The sequence below is a fragment of the Theobroma cacao genome, chromosome 9, assembly GCF_000208745.1.
Source record: "Theobroma cacao cultivar B97-61/B2 chromosome 9, Criollo_cocoa_genome_V2, whole genome shotgun sequence".
NCBI classification, from domain to species: domain Eukaryota; kingdom Viridiplantae; phylum Streptophyta; class Magnoliopsida; order Malvales; family Malvaceae; genus Theobroma; species Theobroma cacao.
In genome coordinates this window covers 34,607,239-34,631,576 of record NC_030858.1, presented here as the reverse complement: position 1 = coordinate 34,631,576, position 24,338 = coordinate 34,607,239, and the positions used below count along the sequence as shown (strand labels likewise).

At 36.4% G+C, this 24,338-nt stretch overlaps 5 protein-coding genes and 1 long non-coding RNA gene across 7 annotated transcripts; 4 read left to right on the top strand and 2 right to left on the bottom strand.

The window, feature by feature from the left end:
- Positions 1 to 3,866, top strand: LOC18590390 (probable 2-carboxy-D-arabinitol-1-phosphatase). Its single transcript, XM_018128125.1, has 9 exons — positions 1 to 384; positions 930 to 1,035; positions 1,195 to 1,411; positions 1,518 to 1,636; positions 2,107 to 2,202; positions 2,537 to 2,590; positions 2,668 to 2,766; positions 2,938 to 3,045; positions 3,382 to 3,866. Exons 1-9 carry the CDS (start codon positions 41 to 43, stop codon positions 3,754 to 3,756), a joined length of 1,518 nt encoding a protein of 505 aa, XP_017983614.1. The 5' UTR covers positions 1 to 40; the 3' UTR covers positions 3,757 to 3,866.
- On the top strand, positions 4,035 to 5,688 carry LOC108663490. Its single transcript, XM_018128126.1, has 3 exons — positions 4,035 to 4,390; positions 4,492 to 4,595; positions 5,372 to 5,688. Exons 1-3 carry the CDS (start codon positions 4,218 to 4,220, stop codon positions 5,401 to 5,403), a joined length of 309 nt encoding a protein of 102 aa, XP_017983615.1. The 5' UTR covers positions 4,035 to 4,217; the 3' UTR covers positions 5,404 to 5,688.
- LOC18590389 lies at positions 13,202 to 14,794 on the top strand. 2 transcript variants are annotated; one of them, XM_018126658.1, is made up of 2 exons: positions 13,202 to 13,283; positions 13,615 to 14,794. In XM_018126658.1, the coding sequence occupies exon 2, from the start codon at positions 13,747 to 13,749 to the stop codon at positions 14,644 to 14,646; it is 900 nt and encodes a 299-aa protein (XP_017982147.1). In that variant the 5' UTR covers positions 13,202 to 13,283; positions 13,615 to 13,746; the 3' UTR covers positions 14,647 to 14,794. The 2 variants fall into 2 exon arrangements, with proteins under 2 accessions (XP_017982147.1, XP_007015933.1); XM_007015871.2 differs by lacking the exon at positions 13,202 to 13,283 and adding an exon at positions 13,327 to 13,430.
- On the top strand, positions 18,781 to 20,637 carry LOC108663493. Its single transcript, XR_001929590.1, has 2 exons — positions 18,781 to 20,027; positions 20,397 to 20,637. It is a non-coding gene; the product is annotated as an uncharacterized LOC108663493 (long non-coding RNA).
- On the bottom strand, positions 20,757 to 22,173 carry LOC18590387. Its single transcript, XM_007015869.2, has 2 exons — positions 21,255 to 22,173; positions 20,757 to 21,157 (listed from the first exon to the last, which is right to left on the bottom strand). The coding sequence occupies exons 1-2, from the start codon at positions 21,970 to 21,972 to the stop codon at positions 21,057 to 21,059; spliced, it is 819 nt and encodes a 272-aa protein (XP_007015931.2). The 5' UTR covers positions 21,973 to 22,173; the 3' UTR covers positions 20,757 to 21,056.
- On the bottom strand, positions 22,721 to 24,024 carry LOC18590386 (stress-response A/B barrel domain-containing protein At5g22580). Its single transcript, XM_018128278.1, has 2 exons — positions 23,703 to 24,024; positions 22,721 to 23,164 (listed from the first exon to the last, which is right to left on the bottom strand). The coding sequence occupies exons 1-2, from the start codon at positions 23,819 to 23,821 to the stop codon at positions 22,966 to 22,968; spliced, it is 318 nt and encodes a 105-aa protein (XP_017983767.1). The 5' UTR covers positions 23,822 to 24,024; the 3' UTR covers positions 22,721 to 22,965.

The following is a 24,338-nucleotide window of genomic DNA, read 5'->3' as shown; positions in this document are numbered from 1 at the left end:
GACACCAACATTCTCAAAAAAAAAAAAAAAAAAAGCCAAGATGATTTCCCTCGCACAAGCTCCTCCGCTTCTCCACGGACGACTCCACCATCTCCCTACCAAACGTCGAAGTCCGTTCACCGTCCGATCATCATCGACTCTCCAAGAGATCAACAAGGCGGAGGAGAGGGAGCTGAGGCCGGAGCTTTACGCGTCGGTTCCGTTCCCTCCGATAAAGGCGGCGAAGAGGGTGGTGCTGGTGAGGCACGGGCAGAGCACGTGGAATGAGGAAGGTAGGATCCAAGGGAGCTCTAACTTCTCGGTTTTGACTAAGAAAGGTGAAGCTCAAGCCGAGACTTCCCGCTATATGCTCATCGATGACTCTTTCGATGTTTGCTTCTCCAGGTCTTCTTTGCCGCCATCTTCTGAATTTCAGTTCAATTTTCATTCTGTTTGGTTGTTTTTAAGTATTTTACTTTTTATTAATTACCTTTTAATTTTGAAAATACGTTGGTAAAAAGATGTACTATAGAAGAATTGAAAGTGTGTGCGCGAGCGTGTATACATATAAATATATATTATATATATATATAATATATATATAAACATACATATANGCGTGTATATATATATATATATATTATATATATAGGTATATATATATATATATATATGGGGATAATTTAGGAGTTGAAATTATTTTTTTATTGAAGAATTAAAATTTAAAATTTGATTTTATGTAATGAAAAATGGATCTTTAATAACAGGATTATGCTTGGATACGTTCTAAAATTTAGCTATTTGCTTATTTTTAATTAAAGAAAATGGCTAATACTATGATGTTAGTATTATTATATAACACTTGTTCAGGGTAATGCCAGAAGATTTCTTTTCTTTTGAACTCTTAATTATCATCACTTTGCTAAGGTGGGCTTTCTTTCTTATTTCAGCCCTCTCATTCGTTCAAAAAGAACAGCTGAAATCATATGGGGAATTCGAGAGGAAGAGATTATAACAGATTCCGATTTGAGAGAAATTGATCTTTATTCATTTCAAGTATGTTTTGCTCAATCTGTCTTGTATTTCTGTGTATGTTTTGCTTAATCTGTCTTGTATTTCTGTGTAATTGAAACTCATAATGCACATGTATATTTTTGGTTAGAAAGGTTTAATGTCTTGTGATGATTTTTATCTCAGTTTATTGGCGGATTTTAGGGCCTCTTAAAGCATGAGGGAAAAGCAAAGTTTGGTCCAGCTTATCGCCAGTGGCAGGTTGATGCTGCAAATTTCAACATTGATGGTCATTATCCGGTCAGAGAGTTGTGGGGACGTGCCAGAAATTGCTGGACTAAAATCCTTGCTCATGAAAGCAAGTCTGTTCTTGTGGTTGCTCACAATGCTGTTAATCAGGCTCTAGTTGCAACAGCAATAGGTACTGGTCTCTTTTTCTGTTATGGTTACAAGTTAGTACGCAAAGATAGATGGTCATTGTTAAGCTTACTTTTTTCTTTTATACTTTTACCTTTCCTGATGATCAGGACTGGGAACAGAATACTTTAGGGTTTTACTTCAGAGTAATTGTGGTGTAAGTGTGCTTGATTTCACCCCACGGATTGAGGGAGGGTCTCCATATATCTGTCTTAATCGTTTAAATCAGGTATGATATAAAATTACTGTTAAAAGTTATTGGACTTTTTAAACTTTGTTCCTTACTGGCATTAACTTGTGGTGGATTAAACCTATAAATATGCTATAGCAGAAATAAGGTTTCTTAGCCGAAACCAGAATGATTCTGGTGACTCAACAGTTGATTGCTGTTTTGAATTTTTGTTGCTTTTGTATCATTTCATTCTCTTTCCTCACAGCTGATCATTTCTTGGTTGATGCATGCTATAAATATTCAAACAAATGGATGTTACTCTAAATCAGGTTATCACACTTCACTACGCACAAGATCAGTTTTTAGTTGAGCTGAACTTCTGAATTTATGGAAAGAATTTTCCTTTATGCAACTGCAGTAGGTCTCTTTCAATTAATTCATTTATTTTCTTTGATGAGAATTACTGCTATGTAGGTCACATAATTGGTTATGGCTTCTTTTCCAATATAGTTGAAATTTTGTTGCAGACACCAAGTTCACCTGTTGCTACTGGGAGCTCTGGAGGAAGAAAGACCAGCAAGCGGATCATACTCATTTGTCAGGGATCCACACAGGATACAGAGGTATGGAAGCGATGGCTTGGTAGATTGCCACTTGTTTTGTAATGGGTGATATGTATAACCATAAGTTGCATGAAATGGGGCTCTCAAATTCAGACACATTCTCTTGCAGCCTGAGACTGATATCATCTACCAGAGAATGGTCCTTGGGACTAGCATACCTATAAGCCTTGTTGATTTAGTTTTAATACATTTCGTATTACAGAGGGAATGCAATGTGAATAATGGTGAATTAATTTTTTGTTCACAGTCTGTTGTATTACTCTATCATCATATTGGGTTAAAATCTCATTTAAAAATGTTGGGATTAATAATCATTACCTCTATTGTTCCACAGCCTAGTTTGTCCAACTCAGGTGATCAGCCAATGAACATGCTTGGGGTTATACAGGTACAAAACTGATACCATCTCTATGGATTAATAGTTGAAAGTCATATTATCTAATCCTTTCAGTGGGTTCTTAACAGGCCCAGAAAAATGCAGAGTTGCTTCTTGATCTGAAAGTGAGTGCCATAGTTAGCAGCCCATCGAATGCCTGTGCTGAGACAGCCACAATTATCTCCAGAGTAAGCTCATCCTCATTGTCTTTCAGTCAATATGTGAGAAGTCATACTCTGCTTTGCCCCTCTTTCTCACACTCTTGATGATTAACTAAATAAATGAGATAGTGCTAGTATTTGAGTTCCATTCAAGAGTCCCTTTTGGCCCCTAATTCCAAAAATCTGTCTATATTGTAGGTGCAAGAGGCTGCTGATTGCTTGGGTGCTGATTGTGTGCCTCGTTATGTAGAGATGAAGAATATACAGGACCTTGATGTTGCAGAAATCCTTCGGCAATCAACAAAGGCAGGATAACTGAGCTTGACATTTTAGGATATCTCTAATTCCATTCACGTATTTTCTTCATAGAGATTGGGAGGAAAAAATTTGGAATCTTAATTATGAACTACATCTATTTCATGTCATCGCAATGATTGATATGGGCAAAAGGATCCTTTTGCTTCATTTGTTTGTGGTCAAGAGCTTAGCATGAAGACTGGCTATCTGCACTTCTTTATTAAACATTGCATGCTGAGAGACTTGTCTCAAATGCACTTTTGGTGCTATAAAAGTGTGATAAGCAGCTCTATTCTAGTGTTCTGCAGGTGTTGTTCTAATCGTTCACTTTGACCTGTTCTGCAGGACACAATTGATGTTTCATCTCTACGCCCTGGTTGGTTAAATGGATTAGACGATGGAGTCATGTCAACACTATGGGAGCAATCTGGGCGAGCCTGGAGTTCGTTGTTGACAGAACTATCCAACGAATCTGAGAAAGAAAAGATCGTTGTTGCTGTTGGTCATCCCTCAGTGTACGTAGCAATGATGGGACACTGCCTAAATCTGACAAAAGAATGGCTAGGATCATTCCATCTTGATGCGGGGAGCGTCAGTGTAGTAGATTTCCCTGACGGCCCTACTGGTAGAGGCATCATACGGTGCATAAACTACACTGCCCATCTAGGGAGATGGTCTATACCAATTACAAGATCAACAGTGGATGATGAATCGTTTTAATTGTGAATATGTATAGATCTGACATATCTCGTAAAGCTTCTTGAAATACTCGTGATGTATATTGTTTCAATTTGTTCAGTAAGAATGGAAAACGTTTTACTTCACTGTAATTTGTGCAGGGTCATTGATTTAGTTGAGATATGGAATGAGAATTGCATCTACTGCAGAAGTTGGATTAGGCAACCAAGACTAGGCAAGGAAGCTACAGTAACGCACGCTCGTTAAATAAATTCAGAATCTTCATTACTGTAATATGCAATAAAATAAAATGAAAGCAAGTCAGCTGGGTTAAAAAAAGGTCTGTTAGTCCATTGGAAGCAATGGGCTTTTGCTTTGGTGGACTCTTTAAGGTCTAGTCCGTTAAGCGAAGCCCCATGAACGAAGCAAACCGGCGAAATTCACAGGTTTGGGGACCAGGGTTTTGCAGAGGTTTTCGGGTTTCCGATTGAGAGAACATAGAAATGGCAGCTACAATTGCATCGAGATCTTCTTTTCTTCGTCCAATCTTTAGAACAGCAACAACAACAACAACAACAACAACGAGAACGAGAGTCCCATTTTCAGTTCCTAATCCTTCACTTCGCTCCAATTTCAATCTTCGCCAAACCCGGATTTCTCCACCCTCTCTTTCTCGGTACTTTACTTTTCTTATGTTTCTTTGCGAATAGAACAAATGGTTTTTTATTTTCCTATGATCTCATTGTTTCAGAATTTTTTTTTGGTAATTTTCTGAAGGTTGGTTCGGCGAGAACTGAGCACTCTTCAACCGGTTTACAGTGCGGTTGCATCGGCTTGCCTTGTTTCCAAGCTTCCCCGTGATGCCAAAAGTTGTGCTGAAGGTATCTCCATTTTTGCTTTTTTGACATTTTTCGGTTTACGCACTCTGTTTGGACATCTTGGCTGCTTAGAGAGCATATTTAATTAGGTAGGCTTATCCGAAAACCTCAAACTCCAAACTCAATTGTTTAGATATCTGGATTTACTGCTGCTGATGCCTCATTCTTTCTTGAACTAATTCTTTGCCGAAAATTATACAATTTGAACTAGAGTTAAGCTATCCTTAGCATTTTTTGTTCTTTGCCTGTCCCTGTGGGTGTTGGGTGGGTGGGTAGATTTGCTTACATGCTTTTGTACCTTAAGCCACTCAGCAGTGGCCAGTGAGTTATCGTTGATGGAAACCCTATTGATTAAATTTTTAACCAGTTGGTCATAAATTCCAAAGCTCATCCTATTAACACTTTAGCAATTATGGGGGCAGTGCATTCAAGCATTGCATTCTTTGGATTAAGCTCTGTGTAAAATCTATTTTAAGTAGAAGATACCTAATTGGTTAATTCAGTATCTTTTAGCGTAATTGGGAGGCATTTCATCTCCTCAAGATGCTAATCTGGTGTAAATGAAAGGTTTCTGTCTGGTAAGGAAACTCTTGTCATAGGTAGATAAGTAGCATTTCTTCAAAAAAAAAAAAAGAAGGTAAAAGATGGGATAATATTTGCTTTTACTGTCTAGATATTATCATCATTTTCAGATCATTTGGCAGATATTAAATTCATTGTTGTTATGTGTATAATATGCTAGTGACTTTATCTATGATTTGTCTTTTTGCGGTTGACAGGTAGATTTGCTAATTATATCAGTCCCATCTAGTAGCGAGTGCTTGTAGAGGTTGGAGCTTCTCTCAATCTAGTGGTGCTGCTTACTTTCATTCCATTAGTCAGAATTCAGCGTTGAAGGGTTCAATTCACTGAATGTGTTTATTTACCCACCTTTAATTAGCAGGGGGGTTTTAAGTAACTTCTTGTAATTCTCCTCTTTACTTTGTGATGATTTTAATATGCATTTGATGGTTCTTTTGCTACAAATTTCTATTAACATCATTTGAATAATTAGAGAAAAACCCATAATAGTATCCAGTTTTGACCTGCTGGGTTATGTTTACGGTGGTGAATGGTGATGAATGCTTCAATTTAATGCATAAAAATGAGATAAACATGTCTCTGTTGCCATCGTAATTATGATACCCCATACCACATCGGATTTGAGACTTTGACGAGAAAATCATGGATTTGAGCAGCTGAGATTATGATATTCCATCTCACATTTGATATGAATGTGATTGTTAAAACCTATATAAAGGTCCAAGTCAATTATTATTGCAATCTTGAGCTTAAGTTTTCGAAGGTCATGTGATTTCTCGAAAGGTTGTTGAGTTAGTGGTGTTTGAACTCGAATCATTACAATTGGTATCAGAGCATGTGCCAGTCTGATGTGGACTTTCACATTGTGTTGGTGAGATCTTCACCTTGTAGGATGGTTCTTGATTATGATTGTAATGTGTGGTCTTGATGAGGATATTACGAATTTGAGTGAGTGGGATTTTGATACTGCATCTCACATCGAAATGAGGACGTCAAGGATTTGAGAGTGGGACTGTGATATCCCATCCCACATAAGATGTGAGACCTTGATAAGGACATCAAGGACTTATGGATGAGATTGTGATACCTTATCCCACATTGAATGTGATAATTAAGACTTAAAAGGTCTAAGTTAATCATCATTAGAAATTTTGTAATGTGGTTTAGGACTAAAATGTTGTTGAGTTAGTGATGTTTGGACTTGAGTCGTTATAGTAATTTTGTAATTAGAAGCCTATTCTTTGCAACCTTTAATGTTGTAGAAACTAATTATGATAATTGTTTTAGAAAACAGTAGCTATCGTTGCATCCATTTTATAAGAATTTTGAATTTGATTGGCTTAAAGTTGGCTAATGTTGTACTCGAAATGTTTATCTTCTTGAAATGAGGATGGTTTACTTGGTCATTTCATTGGAAGTTTGAACTGTGGTGCCGTAAAAGATCATGAGGCATTAGAAAACCTAGTTGTTGTATCATTTGTTTATTTAGCATCATGGAAACTGTAACCCTAGCTATGGAGTTCAAAAGATTCTGATTGATATTGCAATATTTAGTCTTTTTGGTTTGTGAGTGGCTCAAGCTTGAACCTATATAGAGCTCTTAATTATAAATCATTGCTGCACTTGAGCATCGTAGTAAACAGTAAAATGTCTTGTAGTTGATTGAACCTAAATAGAATTGTTCCTAAAAACCAACATTTTGTCAGGTAGATATTTCAAAACCGGATAGCAAATATACCCATGGATAGTGATGAATTATTCCATTTTTGAATCCAAATGACATTTGAATACTTCTCTCAACCCATTATTGTTGATTAATATATCATATTATTACTACTTTCATAAATGCCTGAGTGTGTCTTATTACAAGATTCTTGTGATAATGTGGTAACTTGAGTTTCTAAACTTTGTTGTGAAAGTGGGATTCCTTGCAAATTTGTTCTTGGTATCAAGTTTTCATTGAGCCAAGGCATTTAAGATTTTGTCCTTGATTTGCTAGAAGGAAATGTGATGGAGCTAAGCATGTACATATATTGGTGCTTGTTAGGCAAGTTTTATTAGCTATGCTTGATTGGTTGCTTCCAGAGTTGGTTATAGAGGAGTGCATGAAGTAGCAGCACCGAATGAGGATAGATCATGAAGCTACTTATATGGCTGAAGTGTAAAGTGCTTACACTAAGATTAACCACTAATATCTTCACTAGGGATTGCAGTATTGACACTTGCGGGGAAGAAGAAAAGACCACCACATGTTCAAAACCCATTTTTCTAATTTTATTTCTTTTATTTTTAAGAAATTAATATTGACTAACAGATTGTGTTATTCCTCTCTTTGAGTTATTGCTTAGTCAACATGTAGCATTGCCTTGGGATGAAAGACAGGGTAAAACAATGTGAAACAAATACAGGAAGGTTCTGTTGTGTTCATTGAGAAGAGTTCACTTGGGTAAATGTTGCTGCTGCTTTAGTTCGACGAAGTCGCAGTCTTTTTGCAGCAAGTTGGATTCACTTTCCACTAATACGAGCAATGTATGTTTGATGTTCCCTGGTTTTTCTGCTGGTGGCTGTGGCTGATGTAGATTGCTTTATCCTTATTTTGGAACATGAAGAACACAGAATGTTTCAAAACTCTGATGGAACCTGCCTGATAGGAGAGTTGCAAGAATTACTTGGCATGGCTGTTGTCATGTCATTTTGTGTTAATATTCAAGGCCGTTGAGAAATTGTGATAGACTTGAGACAAAACGGAACCTTAATTAATGAACGTTTCATAGCCTTCAAGGGTCAGTATAGGGTGGTCTTGCAAGGATGTGTTAAGAGAAATGTACATATGATTGTAGATGTTCAAACAAAAAAATGAATAAGAGGAAGACAGGCGGTAGGGATTATGTTTCTTGGTGGTTCACCGCAAGTGCTTGACAGGCTTCGAACAGCGATGACTTACCTGGTACACATTTTTGGGGCTCCACCGAAAGAGATATGAAGGGCCGTCCCTGATAAGACTTACATGTAGAAGGGCTTCAACCCCATGGCAGTATTGAATTATGCTTTTCCTACCTAACAGCATCAATGCCCCCTTTGCAAAAGGTCATACATATTGCGACAAGCAGAACACAAAAGGAAAACCCAAAAAAAAAAAAAAAGAAAAAAAAACCCCCCGCAAAACAAAATTTTCCTATAGGTCGGTGGATGATGAATCACCTCCCATTTTAATTTACCTTAGGAATAGAACAGTTCCTTTTTTTCTATTCTTTTCTTTCATTCTTTTTTGTGTGATCGGAATTGAAAGACTGTTTAAGTGTTCATATCTTGAATCTACTCGATGGAAAGCCACCTGCATTTTAGCTTGCAGGGTATTGATTGAAAAGCTTGTTTGTCTCATACTTGTTCCTTCAGCCTCGTGTACCATCCATACCTCTTTATGATTGATATTGATTGAAAGTGAACCCAAAAGGGATTATGTTATAAGATCTTTACAATGTAAATTGTCTCATTTGTTGCGGTCTAACTCCCCTTTTGCACCACCCTCACTCAAAATGCATTCTCTGTAATGAGGATTGGGCCCAGAATTATTTCCATATCATTCACACTTCATGTTTACCATTGAGTACTGTGCAATTTTACAATGATGAAATTAACATAAACTCTTTATAATTGTAAAGTTCATGTCAGTCTTAATTGAGTCTCGATTGTCTGATGATTATGACAGTAAGTAGAGCTGGAAAAGTTTTTAAGTTTGGTCAGAATTTGGCTACAATACTTGTTCAAGCAAGTAACTAAGAATAACAGCTTTGCAATATTTATATGGGTGTCAATTTCACTTGAACCCGACGACAAGTCTGAATCTCCATCCACATCCACCTCCCCAACTTTGTAGGCTTAATGAACCTGTACAAAGTGAGGACAATTACATGATATCAAGTACATGCATGCCCGTGTTCCTGCTTTTCTCTTTTGGGTGGACGACATTGTTTTTGATGTACATTGATTTTTCACTGGAGAATCACGGGTGCAATTCAACGCAACAAAACTGAGGTTACTGTGTTTAATTACCAGATATTTTCTTAATCTGGCATAGATCTTTATATGTGTATCAATTTCGTTACCTAACGGTATGAGGATCGAAGGAGATTTGAAGCATTGGGTGCGTGTATTTTCCATACAAGAACATGTATAAAACGTGATCAACTTGGTAATCTATTTTACAAAAATAGGGGCAAGCTAGCTAGCTGTGGGAATGAGAGATAAGACACTGTTGCAGGGAATAAATTCATTGATTAAGTTGCTATTCTTTTCTGTTTAACAAAGGAAAAATGGACTGTCTGTTTCCAAGAAGCTACCAAAAACTATCAGATTCATCATCAGCTGCATCATTCTATATAATATCTTTGAATTGCTTGATTTGTCAAAAGGCTTGTTATGGACACTGCATCATTATAATTGCCATTTTTAAATTGGGATTAGCTTGGAAAACTGAAAGTTGCACATGCCTTGTTAATAGTCCTTATAATGTCATTTTACATTTGATTAATAGTTTTACCAGAAAAAAAAAAGAGTTTATACTTTTGCTGATGAATGGGTTATGAAGAAGTCATTGAAGAGAAGAAATTTTTTTTTTTTAGCAATGGTGGATATGGAATATTGCTGAGGTAATTGATTCTTTCTGTAAAATAAATGTGTTGGCCTGTTGGATGAGCTTAAGGGGAAGGACTTTCGGTGGTTGACCAGAGATATTAATATTTATGGAGCCTTCTTCTCATGATCATCATCAAGTCGAACTGATCGAGTACAAGGTCAGACCAAAGCTTGTCTCGTAATGCAGCAATGATCCCTTTGTTTCAGGGAATTGTTTGGAACTGAGCTACCAGACACTTAAAGGTATTAATTAGTACCAGTTGCTAATTTTCTTCAAATTATATCACGTTCAGTTCTGACTTCATTGTCATTGTCTCTCTCTCTCTCTCTAGCCCTGGATCTTAATTAGAAACATGTTTACAAGTCTTTAACTCTAATTATTGCCAAAACTATGTGCCCTTTGGAGATCTCAAAACAATTGATTTATTACCATTTATTGCATATGAATGGAATATATATAATTGGAATTCTTATCGAAATATTTTTATAATTTGTGTTCCTTAAGAAGTATATCATTGGTTTAAGAATTCCAAGCCTATTTTATTAGTGAAGATGGCCTCCCTCTCTCTCATGTTAGAGAAATGAGAAGTGACCCAAATTTCTATAATTTCATATGCAAGTATGCAAACTGACGACATCCGATGATATCACCAGGAATTTGACACACAAACAAGACAGGAACATTTCATTTTCTTTTGAAAGGTCTCTCTCTCTCTCTCTCTCTCTTCTTTTACTTTCTCTTCAATTATATTTTTGCAGTTTCCTTTTGTTTGAGCAAACTGCTGGCTCAGGCTGGGTCTTCAATGTTATGCTTTGCCTGCAAGTTGCAACCTGCCTGACAAACTACTGTTTCCCGAACAAGTATAGAGTCATAGGCTAAACCATGAGCGCTAGCCAAGTGGTGTAATTTCTTCTCGAGGTCGTGTTCTCTGGCTTTCCACCCAGTAATTATAAACCATGCATGCAAGTCTATTAGTAAATTTCAGAAGCTAGCTCCAACCGGCATGTGCTCCAGCAATTTCTAGACCTTGACAACAGGCAAAGAAGGCCAATAATAAACATTTTCCTTGCAAGAAACATTACAAGAACACAACTCTCACAAGAATTTACAATATCTTAAACTAATAAAAAGTTGATTCAGTCTATTAATTTATTCATATAGTAAAATGTAAGTCCTTAATAAAAAGAGCGAAAAAACTTATATACATGTCTGTACATTAACTAGTTATTGGGCTTCAAGCTTCCTGGTGGGGTTGATAAGAATTTCTTGGTTTGATATAAGGCCAAAAGAGAAACAACTCCTTTTACGTACGATTCCATTCTCCTTTTTATTGCTTTGTTGCTCTCACGTTGTTTCCTTCGTGAACTAGGTACTTAACGGTTGCCTTTCTATGTAAAAATACAGCTTTAACTTAACCATTACTGTATATGTTAATGGGCAACAAGAAAAAAAAAAAAGAAAAAGGAAAGGAAAAAATGAAGAGAAAGCTTCTTGCTAGCAAGTAGCAACCAAGGGAAGAGTAAAGTTTTGCCTAGAACTAATCTCTAGGAGAACTGAAAAGTGATCATTGGCCGCCCATGCAGGGATCATTATTAGTTAATGATGACAGATTAATAACCCCAATTAATGACTATAAATGTTATGGAGATTATGAATTAGCTAGATTAAGGTAATTAATCATCTTTTTTTGGGAGTGTTCGTAAAGTGTTAAGTTGACTAGGATTTAGGTAAGAAAATTAATAATATAACAAGACAGCTTGGATGTCAGCTTCAATCGAAACCATGTGTTGATTTAGCAAATGTTATGAACAGGCATGCGCATATTTTCGATTTTTTTATAAAAAATACGTGTATTTATTATAAAATTAAATATTTAAAGTACTGTATTCACATTTTAAGTAAAATTGTAGTTAGTATAGAATTATTATAGGATTAATAATTGTCATTACATAATGTCAAGATTTACCTATTTAATTATTTGAAATACCTACTAATATAGTATTAAATTTGATTTAAAATAAAAAAACAATTGAGGAATTTACACAGTGCGATTTTGGTAATATTTTTAGGGGATAAGCATGCCCCAAAAATGGTCTTAATAGACAAATACCTAATTCCAATGAATTTGTCTCTATTGTGCAACTCCCTAATTAACTTTATTGAGTGCGAATGTCTTCTGTCCCCTTTCAGAGATTTATTGACTCAGTTTGGGTTTGATATAGATATGTATTTTCCAACAGTCAGATTCAAGAGGGCAAAAGTTAGGCCTTCAGCCTACCTTTGAATTGATGCATTTTCTCATTTACTTGGCCAAATGGGGGCCGGGGTGGGAGGGACTTGCCCTAGGGGCCAGTCCCGTCTTGGGGTCCATGTGACCTAAAAGTATCCCCCCACTCTCTCTCAGTCCTCAAATTTTCACCTAAATAAAAATCAGAAGAAATAATAATACTCTTGTTGAATTGTTCTATTATGTATTGATGACAGATTCTTCCATGTAGATGCCCCTATTCTATTCTCATTCAAAGCTTTTCTTAATATGATTCATTAAGAGCCTAATGATAACATAACACCCACATGCATGTTCTAATTAACAGGCCTTGTCTCTGCCCCCCTTTTTTCTTTTAAACTTTTTAAAGCACTCAAATCATGGGTTCTTTATTTATATATATCTGCAAACCAACTTTAATCCATATCAACAAAGCTTCACCTTTACTCTTTATCTATCACCTCTGGAGGAATAATTCAGAGAGTTAAACAGTTTCTGAAGGGAATTATATTTTTGAAAACCCTTTTTTTTTAGGTGGGGGAGCTGGGGGTGAGGAGGAATCTTGACCATAAAGTTCAAGGGGGCTTGGCATTGATTTCAATGTTGCTTCTTAACTGTAACCATATGATATTTTTGTATTAAAGGATGGAGCAAGTAGACCAGCTCCAGCCCTAGTTTAAAAAAGTCACACACTACTTTATTGCTGGTTAAATATTTTAATCTAAATATCTCTATGGTCAATATATTCAATAATAAGAGGGATAAAAGGAAAGAATATATAAAACAGAAAATAGGAAAAAAAAAAGAGTAAAGTTTTCTTGCTCACATTATGCCTTGCTTTTAATCATAGGTGTGTTGGAAGCAGCAGTTGGTGGTGGGTCTAGAGGCTAAATTTATTTTGTGGGGCCAAAATTCACCATCATAATCAACTCTCTGCCTACATTATTTTTAGTAAAATAATCTACCTTCAAAATTTATCTCCCTCCCACTATTTTTAGTAAAAAAATCTACCTTCAAAACAAGAGTGATGAATAAACAAAGGGTTCTCTATTGAAAAGTTTTTCCATTAGTTTTTTTTTAAAAAAATTTTCACCTTTAATTACACCTTATAGTATGGTATTAATTAGCATTGATAATCACAAAAGCCAAGTTAAGGAATTAAAAGCTTCCATCACTATGTCGCAACCAGTGCTGGTATCCAGACCAGGTCCAACTTCTTTTCTGCCTTTTTTTTTTTTGAATTTTTAATATTTCTTGTGAACTGGCAAAAAGAGAGTAAAGAAAGAAAGCTTGAAGTTTTCTGCATCTAAGTATCTCTCCTGTTTCTTTCCTTACTTATAGCAGATTATATAAGGTGAGAGAGGGATTCATATTTAATAACATATGGGCCTGTCAGATAACCTGAATTTCCTTGCTGCTCCTGCCTTCCTGTTATTTCCATAACATAAATTTCTTCTTTAGAAAATTGAAAGCAGGGAGAGAGTTCAAAGGCTCCTATCTTGTCCAGTTCTTACATATTCATTTTTTTTTTTTCTCAGGACAAGCCAAAAGAGAAGGACCCATCTCTCCAAACCTTTAGAGATCTCTCTCCCTCTCTCTCTCATACTCCTAAGAAGAAACCGAGTTGCAGTTTTCAATACTACCATCTTCAGTATTGTTGTTTAGCTACAATGAGAGACATTGTTTCTTGTTTTAGTGAAAACGCGGTAAATGTTTCTCAGTCTTCATGTTCTAGCTATTCTAGCCATGCTTGTATCCCTCCAAGCCTAGTGCCTTCAGTCCAGAATGCAGTCACAGGTATTTACAAAGTCATTCTTTCTACTGAGAAGCAGCTCTTGATCAAAGTCACTTGGTGCAAGAACCAAACTGGTCAAGGCCTAAGCATAAACTTTGGTGATGACCCGTCAACATGTTTCAAGCTCAACACGAATTTGAGGTTTTTCAGGAAGAAGAAAGGCAACAAAATGATTGAATCTGGTCATTCGAAGATCGAAGTGTTTTGGGATCTTTCTACTGCTAAGTATGACGCAGGACCTGAACCGGTAGATGGATTCTATGTCCTGGTCATGGTTGATTCAGAGATAGGCCTTATTCTAGGAGATATGGCTGAAGAAGCTGTGATCAGGAAGTTCAAGACTACCACCCCAGTTGCTAAAGTCTCACTCATTTGTCGGCAAGAACATTGTTCAGGCAATACACTTTATTCCACCAAGGCTCAGTTCTGTGATACAGGCATTGTACATGATGTTTTGATCAAATGTAGTGGAGAACATGAAGGCCTAAAGCATCCAGTTTTATCAGTTTGTATCGACAAGAAGACAGTGATTCGCGTAAAAAGGCTGCAGTGGAATTTTAGAGGAAACCAGACAATATTTGTTGATGGATTGCTAGTTGATCTGATGTGGGATGTGCATGACTGGTTCTTCAACCCTGCCACTGGTTCTGCTGTGTTCATGTTCAGGACAAGAAGCGGATTAGATAGCCGACTTTGGTTGGAGGAGAAATTGGTTCAGAAAGGTCAAGACAGAGTTGAATTCTCGTTGTTGATTTATGCCTGTAAGAGCACATAAAGAAACTGACTTTGTTCATGTTCGCTTATTTTCCTTTTAATTTTTCCAATTTTTTTCCCACTTTTTCCTCCTTCTTTCTTCCCACTTTCTATTTGAAAGGAATAGATACTTAATTCTTTGATCATATGAGAAAAGAAAATAACTTGAACTGCAGAATATCTTAGTTTTTGAGTTGCAGAAATGTGAAATTGTTGATTAGTATAGGTATAACTAAAGGTTGGTTTGAATTTTGATCTGTTTCTCTCACTCTCATGTCATCTGCTTCCTCGAGACTCAGGATGGTAGTGCAAATTTGCCAGATTAATTACAGGAAACATAATCTTAAGAGTGATGTAAATGTAGGACATTGTTGTGAGGTTCAAATAATTGAAAAGGTAGTAAACGAAAAGACAGCCCGAACAAGCTTGTTCTGGATTTTGAAGGGTATCAATGAAGATTTGCTAAAAAGCATTTGGATATATTGAAAGATATCAAGGAAGATTGCTTTTGCCCTTAAAAGGACAAAATAAAGTTGGGAATCTCCTGATATTGATCAGTAACAATTTGACCATTAAATAATTCCATTTTTACATATTTGAATTTGGTTTTATAAGGTATAACTGTATAAAGTTTCTTGTTTACTAAGCATATAATAAGCACCATTACCCTTTTTCTTAACATAATGTATCATTTCTGCTTGCCCTTGTTTGTTTTCCAAAAGGCCAAAATTAGCAAAACAACTTCATCTTCTTGCAAAGCAATTGTTGACCACATTCTGTCTTCTTTCTTTCCATGTTAACTGTATTTTCGTTGTAAAATTGTTTTACAATAGAAAAAGCATGCTAGGCATGATTGAGCCATGAAAACGATTGTGAACATGCGCACGATGTGTTCCATCAAGCAATCAATCAAGTTTGAACAAGCTTTTAGCAAGCTTGGACTTGGCTTGTTTGATACCTTCTCTGTCTTAGGACCCCGTCAGCCCCTCTAGCAATGACCATGGTCCCCTTGGTCCTTTAGAATTATTATATGGTCCACAAGCAAGAAGCAAAACTTTCCCAAGGACACATGGATTCAGTTAACTGAGAGATTGGCACTATAAATTGTAGGCATTAAGTGCTCTTATACTCAGGCTTTTCATTGGACCATCAGAAGCTAAGGAAGTAAAAGGTATCCTTTGCTAAAGAGTAACATTAATTCTTTGGCTCCACCCCTTCTTTTGTACCTGTGAAATTTAAATGAAGACAACTAAGAAAATGCTAATAAATCCTTTGGCATTGTCTTTGCACAGCAGAAAAGGTTTAAAGATCTTGCAGAATGTGTGATGGTAAGAGTAGCAGTTGAATAGTTGTAGGTTCACCAGCCTTCTGTTGTTTCCATTTAATTTCATTTCCTAGTTTGCTTCAGCATTATCATCAATTACAAACTCATTGATTCTTAGCTTCATAAAACCATGTTCTTCAATGGAGACTAACAGGACAGATCTGCATGTGGACCATCTCAAAATAGATATTGGAATTTAAAGACAGTTCATAATTCTGGTATCTTTGGGGAGACATGCCAAGGTTGTATCTCTGGGGTCTCTCTAGTACTGACATTAATGTTCCGTATTAATTCGGAATTATACAGATAAAGGAAAAACATGGTAACTTATCTTTTGTTTGGACATTCATTAAATATGCTTAAAACTCTCAAAAGATTAAGTGCTGTCAAAGCAGACAACTTAAATTGCGGTGGCCAGCACCATGATCAATGTTACAAGATAAAGACAAACTTGCTTTATGCTACATAAAAGAGAATGTTGGGGGAGGTTTTTTTGCACCAGCCAAGCAACAAAATGGAAAAAGGGTGAAAAGATTTGTCGACTATTGAGGCTGTGCTGAGTCTTGAGCCTCACAATTTCTCGTCATTGTTATGAATGGTTTCAAATTTTATTTGAAGCCCAAACTGGTGCTGTATGTGGGATTAGTTAGGAACTAGATCAACAAGAGGAGAATCTTTTATATATCAATCTTTGTTGTTGTAATTGCAGTTGTTGAGAATAATTCCTTAGATTAAAGTCAATGAAATCATGCAACCCAATTAGGATGACCCAAATTTTCTTTCATTCTTATTCTACCATTCTTTTGACATCTAGAAATTCTCTGTAATCATGGATGGAGGAATTCCTACAAAGCAATGAACTTGGAACTTCTTCTGCCCTCCCCTTCATTTGAGCAAAGAGACCTGGTGTATTGGAGATCATGATGGGGTTTGATTTTCCACCACAAATTCTTTTTCCTTGACAGATTATTCCACCTATTCTTCACCAGTCTTGCAAATTTTTTCTGTTCCAGGACCACCAGATCATAATTCCTCTTGCATTTTCCTTGTGACCCTTTCTTTTCTTTTGAACAATCCATGAGAGCCTCAATACTCAATAGATAAAACCACACGAAAAGAAAACTCTTGCTTTCTGATGAAGGGAAGGTAGTATTAAATTACATTAAAACATCATTCAACTATCACCATGATTGGCCTTTTGTACCTTACCTCAGATCATGTAGTAAGAAGGTCCAAGTTAAACTTTCACCTGCTTGGAAAAAAACTTAGCTGCCATTGGTTCATTTTCTTCTATATCACTTTGACTTCCATCTTTCCCCCCAACATGTAATAAGAAGATTTTACCATTTAAATATAAAAAAAATTACAAAAAAAAAAAAACCTGATCTATCCTCATCAAACAGTAACAACACTTTGGACACACCTACCATAGAATATGGTAATAATAAAATCACCATCATAATCATTGGGTGTTTTTTTCCTTTATAAAAAGAATATGAAATTTGGATTAACTTGATATATGTTTGAAAATGGTCTTGTGCAATCTTTGGGATTAAAATTAAAAAATGGTTCATGAATCCACCCCAGATGTTTTCTTCACTCCTATCACATCGGTTTGTTGTATCTCCAATACTTGGCCCAAGTAGTCCATTCTCCGTAGTGGAAGTTCACCAACTCTTACAAAATGGCATCCCAGTTGACAAGATCAAACTAATTAGCCCATTTACAAATTTGTCACAACTTTATTTTACATCAACAGTTGATGTAAACTTAAGAGTTGGTCAACCAGTCAGAAGTTATAATTCGTGGCTTCAGACACGCTAATCTTGACCTGCTTTTCCCTTGTCGTGGAGATTTTTTTCCCCTTGTAATGGAACTTATAACAAGTTAGGTTCAACTGATTGCCAGACACGTGCCTTCTACCCTAAATATTATAAACATAGAAATGCCAAGAGATGTATGTTTTGATTTTGGTGCATACATTTTCCTGGACGGTTTTCTGGGAAACCAAACAGGGCTGGACTCCAGTAGAAGCAGGCCCAAAACCGTAGATAGGGTGTAGATTAAAAAGTGTAGAAAGGCTGCCCAAGCCCATAGCATTGAGATTGCCAGGCGAGGCAGGAAACGTGGTTGCGCACGTGAGTAGCAACATCGTGACTCCAACAGTACTACTACAGTCAGTACCCAAAGTTCACGTCCCGCTCGTGCACTTTGCCTTGAAACCTTTAAATCTGTCTCTCTCTCTGCCCATCTTCTTTTCTTTCTGTCTCTTTGAATTTGCTTTACCTGTAAAAGTATCATTGTAAGATTTTGATTGTAAAATGTTTTTCTCTTACAATTTGTCTATGGTTTCTTTACTTAAAGTTGTAGTACTTCTTGTTTTTGTGTAACAAAATTAACTATGGTGGTGCAGGCCTTCAAGGGTTTAATTAAAGTCTTACATCACACTCAAATGGACTCCCTTTCAGTAGAAGGAAAAAAAATGAATAAAAGCAAGTTAAACAAGAGGAAGAACCAATCATGACTATCTCAGATTCTTCAACTTGTCCAATAGTTTAAAGGTTTTAAGATGAAACAGTTTCTGAGTTGCAGAGTTAAGAGGCTATACCTTAATGCAAAGAACAAACTTCTGGGGAAGAAGCCTCGGTTTCCGCTGTTGGCTTGGCTGGGCTTTTCATCAAAGACCACTCAAGGGTTAAGGCATGGTATTAGAGGAGGAGAGTTTAGAAAAAGCAAGGGATGCCCTTCTTGTCAAAGCAAATTCAAAAGCTACTTTGGGTGCCTAAGAGGGGAGTGTTGCCCAGAGACTGAGACAATGCTTCGGTGAGTCATCATCTGAAAAGTTTCTAGTTACTACTGTTGAGGAATACTTTTGATCAGTCATTGTTCCCTTTCTTATAATGCAGAGAATACGAGAAGAATATGATCTTTTTCAATCTGTTTTTTTCTTTCTTTTTGTTTGTTTATTTGTTTATTTTATTTTTAATCATTTTAAAATAAGCAACGGATAACCATTGGTGGCACGGTTTTGTTGTAATGGTGTCTCTTAAATACCGTTCATGAAATCATTTTTTGTTGGTGTTTGCAGGGTGTTCTTTAAAATTATAATGATTCCTGTTTCTGTCAATAGCCAAGTTTTATTCCAACTTTCTTAGTTCAATTTTTTTTTCTTCATATTGATACCAGTAAGCTTCTTACAGGTTGAGGATATTGCTTAATAAATAGATTGAGTGACCCATGGTGTGGGAATAGTTCTTGTGGATTCTTTGCTAGTTGGAAAGTGCCTTGCATAGCCTGTAAAGATGAATTTAACAACATATATTTCATCAGATAGCATCTCAGTATTCTAATGATCGTATGAGCTTGTTTGATTTTTAATTGTCTTGTCAGTTATCACCTGTGGGTCGTGGGATGAAAGCGAACTCAATAGCGTACCCTTCCTGTTTCATCATTCAGAACTTGAAGCTTTATGTAAAGGGAAATGGATGCCTCCTTCTCCACTCCATTTCTCCTGATGGCCTCATTTGCAACTCAAGGTTTGTATTCAAAGTTGCTGTGAGGCAGTTAAATATTCACCAGACACCAACAAAATGGTCACTATGTTTTCTTTTGGTTTTCTTCAATTATTTTCCCCTGTACATAATTTGATGGATCTTGATCACCGTATAATCTCAATGTAGTTTTCAGTATGCCAGCTCTGTTAATTATCTTTGTGTCGTTCTGAGAGTACAAGTTGATGCTGCTCATAGATGAAGTTGCTTTCTCTTGTTTATGGAATTCCTAGCTGCCTGTATTTACTTGCTTTGCTGCTGAGACACTTTGTATCTTCATCTGATGTTCTAAATGAAGTTTTAGCGATTGATCATGGGATATATGAATTAGTCCAAGCTGAATAGATGAAAGCTAAAACACTGCAGTTATGGTGTCATAAAAGTTGTGTGCTTAGCATAAAATGGTTTCTCTAGGTTTTGTTTTTCCTCTTGCCATGTATGCTGATCACAGCTTTGATATTTAGGTGAGCTATTTGCCAGATTTTTCTTCTGCATCTAGATGTCAAATGCATATTGACATGTCAGAAGGTAATTTTCTGGTCCAAGCTATAGTTGATTGCTAAATAACTCTTAATATGTTATAAATAACCTGTAGAAGTGATAACTGACATACACTGTAAATGAATATATAATAGTAGTAACTATTTCATAGTTGATTGCTAAAAACTCTTAATATGTTATAAATATCATGTAGAAATGATAACAGAAATACTCTGTAAATGAATATATAATAGCAGTAACTATTTCATAGTTGATTGCTAAAAAACTCTTAATATGTTATAAATATCATGCAGAAATGATAACTGAAATACACTGTAAATAAATATATAATAGTAGTAACTATTTCTGGATAATCTAGCTTTTAATTGTTTTTAATCAACTTAAACCATAACACAGGGCTGTGACAAACTCAGTTTGAAGTAGATTCAGGACGGACACAGGACATTTACTTCCCTGCTAAGAAGCAATGTATAGCTGGCATTTAGCCATAAGGAAACAGATAGTGGTCTGTGTAAAGTGTGCCATTTCGATTTTGTTGATAATCATATTTTATATAGAAGAAGATGTCCTCTGTTGATAACTTTGTATGAAAGCTATTCAAGTCAACCGAGTACATCAATAATGGACGGTTTCTACATGATTAACATAGTCTTCATCGTTTTAATTATTTTTAAATGTAGAGGTCTAAACAATGGATGCAAAACGTTGTCCTGCATATTAGCTGCATAAATAATGTTATTTATATCACTAACTACAGATCAAATGCTTATTGATTTTGGATAATTGATGATCATGTGTTTCTCACTATATCAACCATGGGATGATAAAGAGATAAGGCATGCTTTCATCATTAACCATTTCATGATTGATGCTTTCATAAATAGAAGGCTCAGACTAGGTGCATTTCCTCTCTGTGTGTGTGTAACTATGGATAAATGATAAAAAACATAAAGAGCAATCCAGTTGAAAACTAAGTGGAGATATAAATTTACATCCATGAGGAAGAAGAGCAAAAAAATACGTGTTTGTTCTCTCTTTTTGATGTTTCAAAATTGCTCATATTCTCCGGAAATTCATCAGAACAATGATGGAAAACAAGGGAAATAGGAAACTAATACCAGTGCTCAGCGATCTGGCTGCCGAAATGACCTTATCTTCTGCAAAAGTACCATTAAAGTAATCAAATATCATAAGATCGGAAATGCATTATAGATCAAATACAAAATGAAGAGATCAGGCAATAATGGTACTTACTGCACTCTTTTGCATGGCAGATGCACTTCAACCCAACACCACAATTGCCATTAGGCTTTTTACATTCATTACAGATATCTGGTACATGGTCAGGAATGTCGAAAGAAATCCTTGTCCCCAGCTCAACTCCTTCATAGTCTTCCTCACTTAAAGACCTTCTATATACCCTCCTGTAATCTGAGCAACTCAAATCATTTGGATGAAAATCAGTGTCAAGCTTTTCAACATCTTGAACAAGTAGACATGAATAGGGCATTTTAATTTCTGGTTCCTGGACTTCAAAAGCAGCTCCACATATGTGTAAGCGAGTGCAGTTGCGGATCAATGATGATTTGGGATGCCTTTTGTGTGAGCAGTTGAAGAGAAGAAGTGAGTTGGGGTGAGGAGGAGAAGGGAAACCAGCAGAGAGGAGTGCAGGGGATACATACTGCTGTGAAGAAGAACAAGAGGGGTGAGAGACTGTTAGTGTTTTACTAGTGTAATCAATAGAAGAGATAGGAAAAAGACCAATAGAAGTTCTAAAGTATAGCTTCTGAGATTTGCATTTGATCATACGGTTTAATGGGGATGAGATAGTGGAATTTTGACTCAGGAAAGGTGTTTGAAGCTCAATTTTCCCACAGTGGTTTGTGGGAGTGTGTTGGGCTGTGGAGGTGGTAAAGAAGAGCACGAAGGAAAGGAGAAAATGTAGAATGTTGAGTTTCTTGGATGTTTGCATTCTCTTCCCTTTTTCCTGTTGCTTGTTTGGCCCTTCAGACGATATGAACAAAATTGCAGAGAGGGTGCCTTTGATGATAAGGGGAGGTTAGAAGCTGTAAAACAAAGAATCTACTTTAGATCTGCTAAGGGAATGTTACTTTCTCCCCAGTCTTTTTGGTTGTTGGTGGCATCTTTGGAATAATATTGGAAGAAATGGCCTTATCTTTCATCTGTTATTTTATTTACTTTTGAAATTTAGCATCCTCACATGGACTGATCATTTTTTATAGTGGAATATTTGCTTTCCTCTAAACATCCTTTACAAGATTCTGCCTTTTTCTCCCTTTACTAACACTCACAATTCTGAGTACTCTGTGATATTTTGCTGATGGGTCGGTCTTTAGCCCACATGCTTGGTCACTTTCTTCATGTATCTTTATAGATCATCATGTTCAAGGCCTTTAGTGCTAAGTACATGCATTTCTTCATAATTAATTTACTCAAATTTACATGTAAATTTATGACAATCAGAAGTAGCTATCTTGATGGAAATTGTCTATGACTTTTTTTGATACTCTTGGTGCCACTGTAGAATTATTATGGCAGACAGGATTGTTAAGATGGGACCATCATGATTAAGGCTAATTAACCTATTTGTAATTCATCGATGACATTGGGTTAGCAGGAACAGCGAAGTCAAAAAAGTAGTTTTGTCCTCTTTCAGGATTTTTTGGCGCGTATGGATTAGCAGTAAGGCTCAAAAAGAGTGCAGTGAAAAGGATTCTATGATTCCTCAGTTCAGCAATCAGCTACCGGTCCATTAATCAGCAAGCTAAATGTCTGTGATGCATATTAATAATACAAATTGAGATTGTTTGGAAATTGACAGAAATGGCAAGCCATAACACAAAAGCAGATAAATGCTGATGCATTCATACAAGAGAGATAAGCATACAAATAGTCAAAATACTAATTTCCTGGGTAGCTTTTTATTGCTGAAAGATTTTCAGGATCATGCTGGAGCCTTGGCAAGAACAGATGGAAAATCAAGCAGCACAATCTTCTCGATGGCTGTTGAAAATGTAGCAGAGAATTCAACGTGGCTGGGATGGCTGACAAATGCAGTGTAGTCTTCTTTCTTGTCGAATGTCATCACGAAGGCATGGGTAAAGCCTTGTCTAAGCATCTCTTGACCCTCGATGTCTTGACCCCTGTTAGAACAGATTCAGTTGATCATGAAAACAAGCGCTTCTAGACATGTCTATTGATGTTGCCCAATAGAATGATTCAGTTTTTGCTTAAATGCTACAAAAGTCCTAACCAAATTCTAATGGAGAAAAACACTTTCGAAGGGAAAAAGTGGCATCATGAACATGCAGGCTAACCTATTGTCAAACCTAGGAAGTAAGAACACATGAGCTTTCGTTTAGGAGCCATAAAGTCCAAGTTTTTAGCTGTTTCCCACTTTCTTTAGCCTCTTGCTTTTGTCCATAAGATGTGCAATTTTTCAAAAAACGGAACAATGTTTATACTATTCACATGAAGAGCTAATATGATGATATCACTTAAACCAAGTAATTTGCAAATACAATCAACATAACAATGATTTATTTACTTCGTTTTCTTCTTTCTTTAAAGACTTTCTTCCCACCAAGTGAGTGAAAGGGTATAAAGAACATGCAGCTGATCTTAATGACCATAACCAAAGGTTTTTAAAGAAGGAAAAGGCTGTGAAGACAAAAAGCTCACCATTCAAAGGACTTGACAGCATCGACCTCTGAAACCAGCTTTTCCATTCCTTTCACAATCTCCTCCACCGCCACATTTTCCTTAAACTTGACAACCACAAGATGCTTGAACCCTTCCATTGATTCTCCACTCTGCACACACCCTTTTGAAGTTTGAGGTTTGAACCTCACACAGAAACCTCAAACAAATTTATACACGCAACAAAATTATTAGTGTCAACTTCCACAGTCCCATCTGTCCACTGTGGCAAACGCACCACGACCCCAATTCACCGTTTGTAGTACCAACCATGACCCAAGGGGGCAAAGTCTTCAGTCTCTCCTTTGTTGGACAGTATCTGCATCTCAATATATGGAAAGGTACAGAATTGCATGGGGGGTGAGACCCACCAGTCAGCCATTTCTTTGCTCCACCGCACAGTAAGATTGTCCTCAGCCATTGTCGTATACCTTTGCTTTTGCACATGAAATGGGGTCATGTAGTTCCATTTTTCTTGATATTTGAGATCTTGTGCCACCTGATTTTCCCAGGCATTATTATTACATGACACCAACCTCTTTTCTCTTTTAATTTTTACTTTTATTACCAAGAATTATTAGATTGAGTGGTTACTTTTTTGGTCATATCAGCAACAGA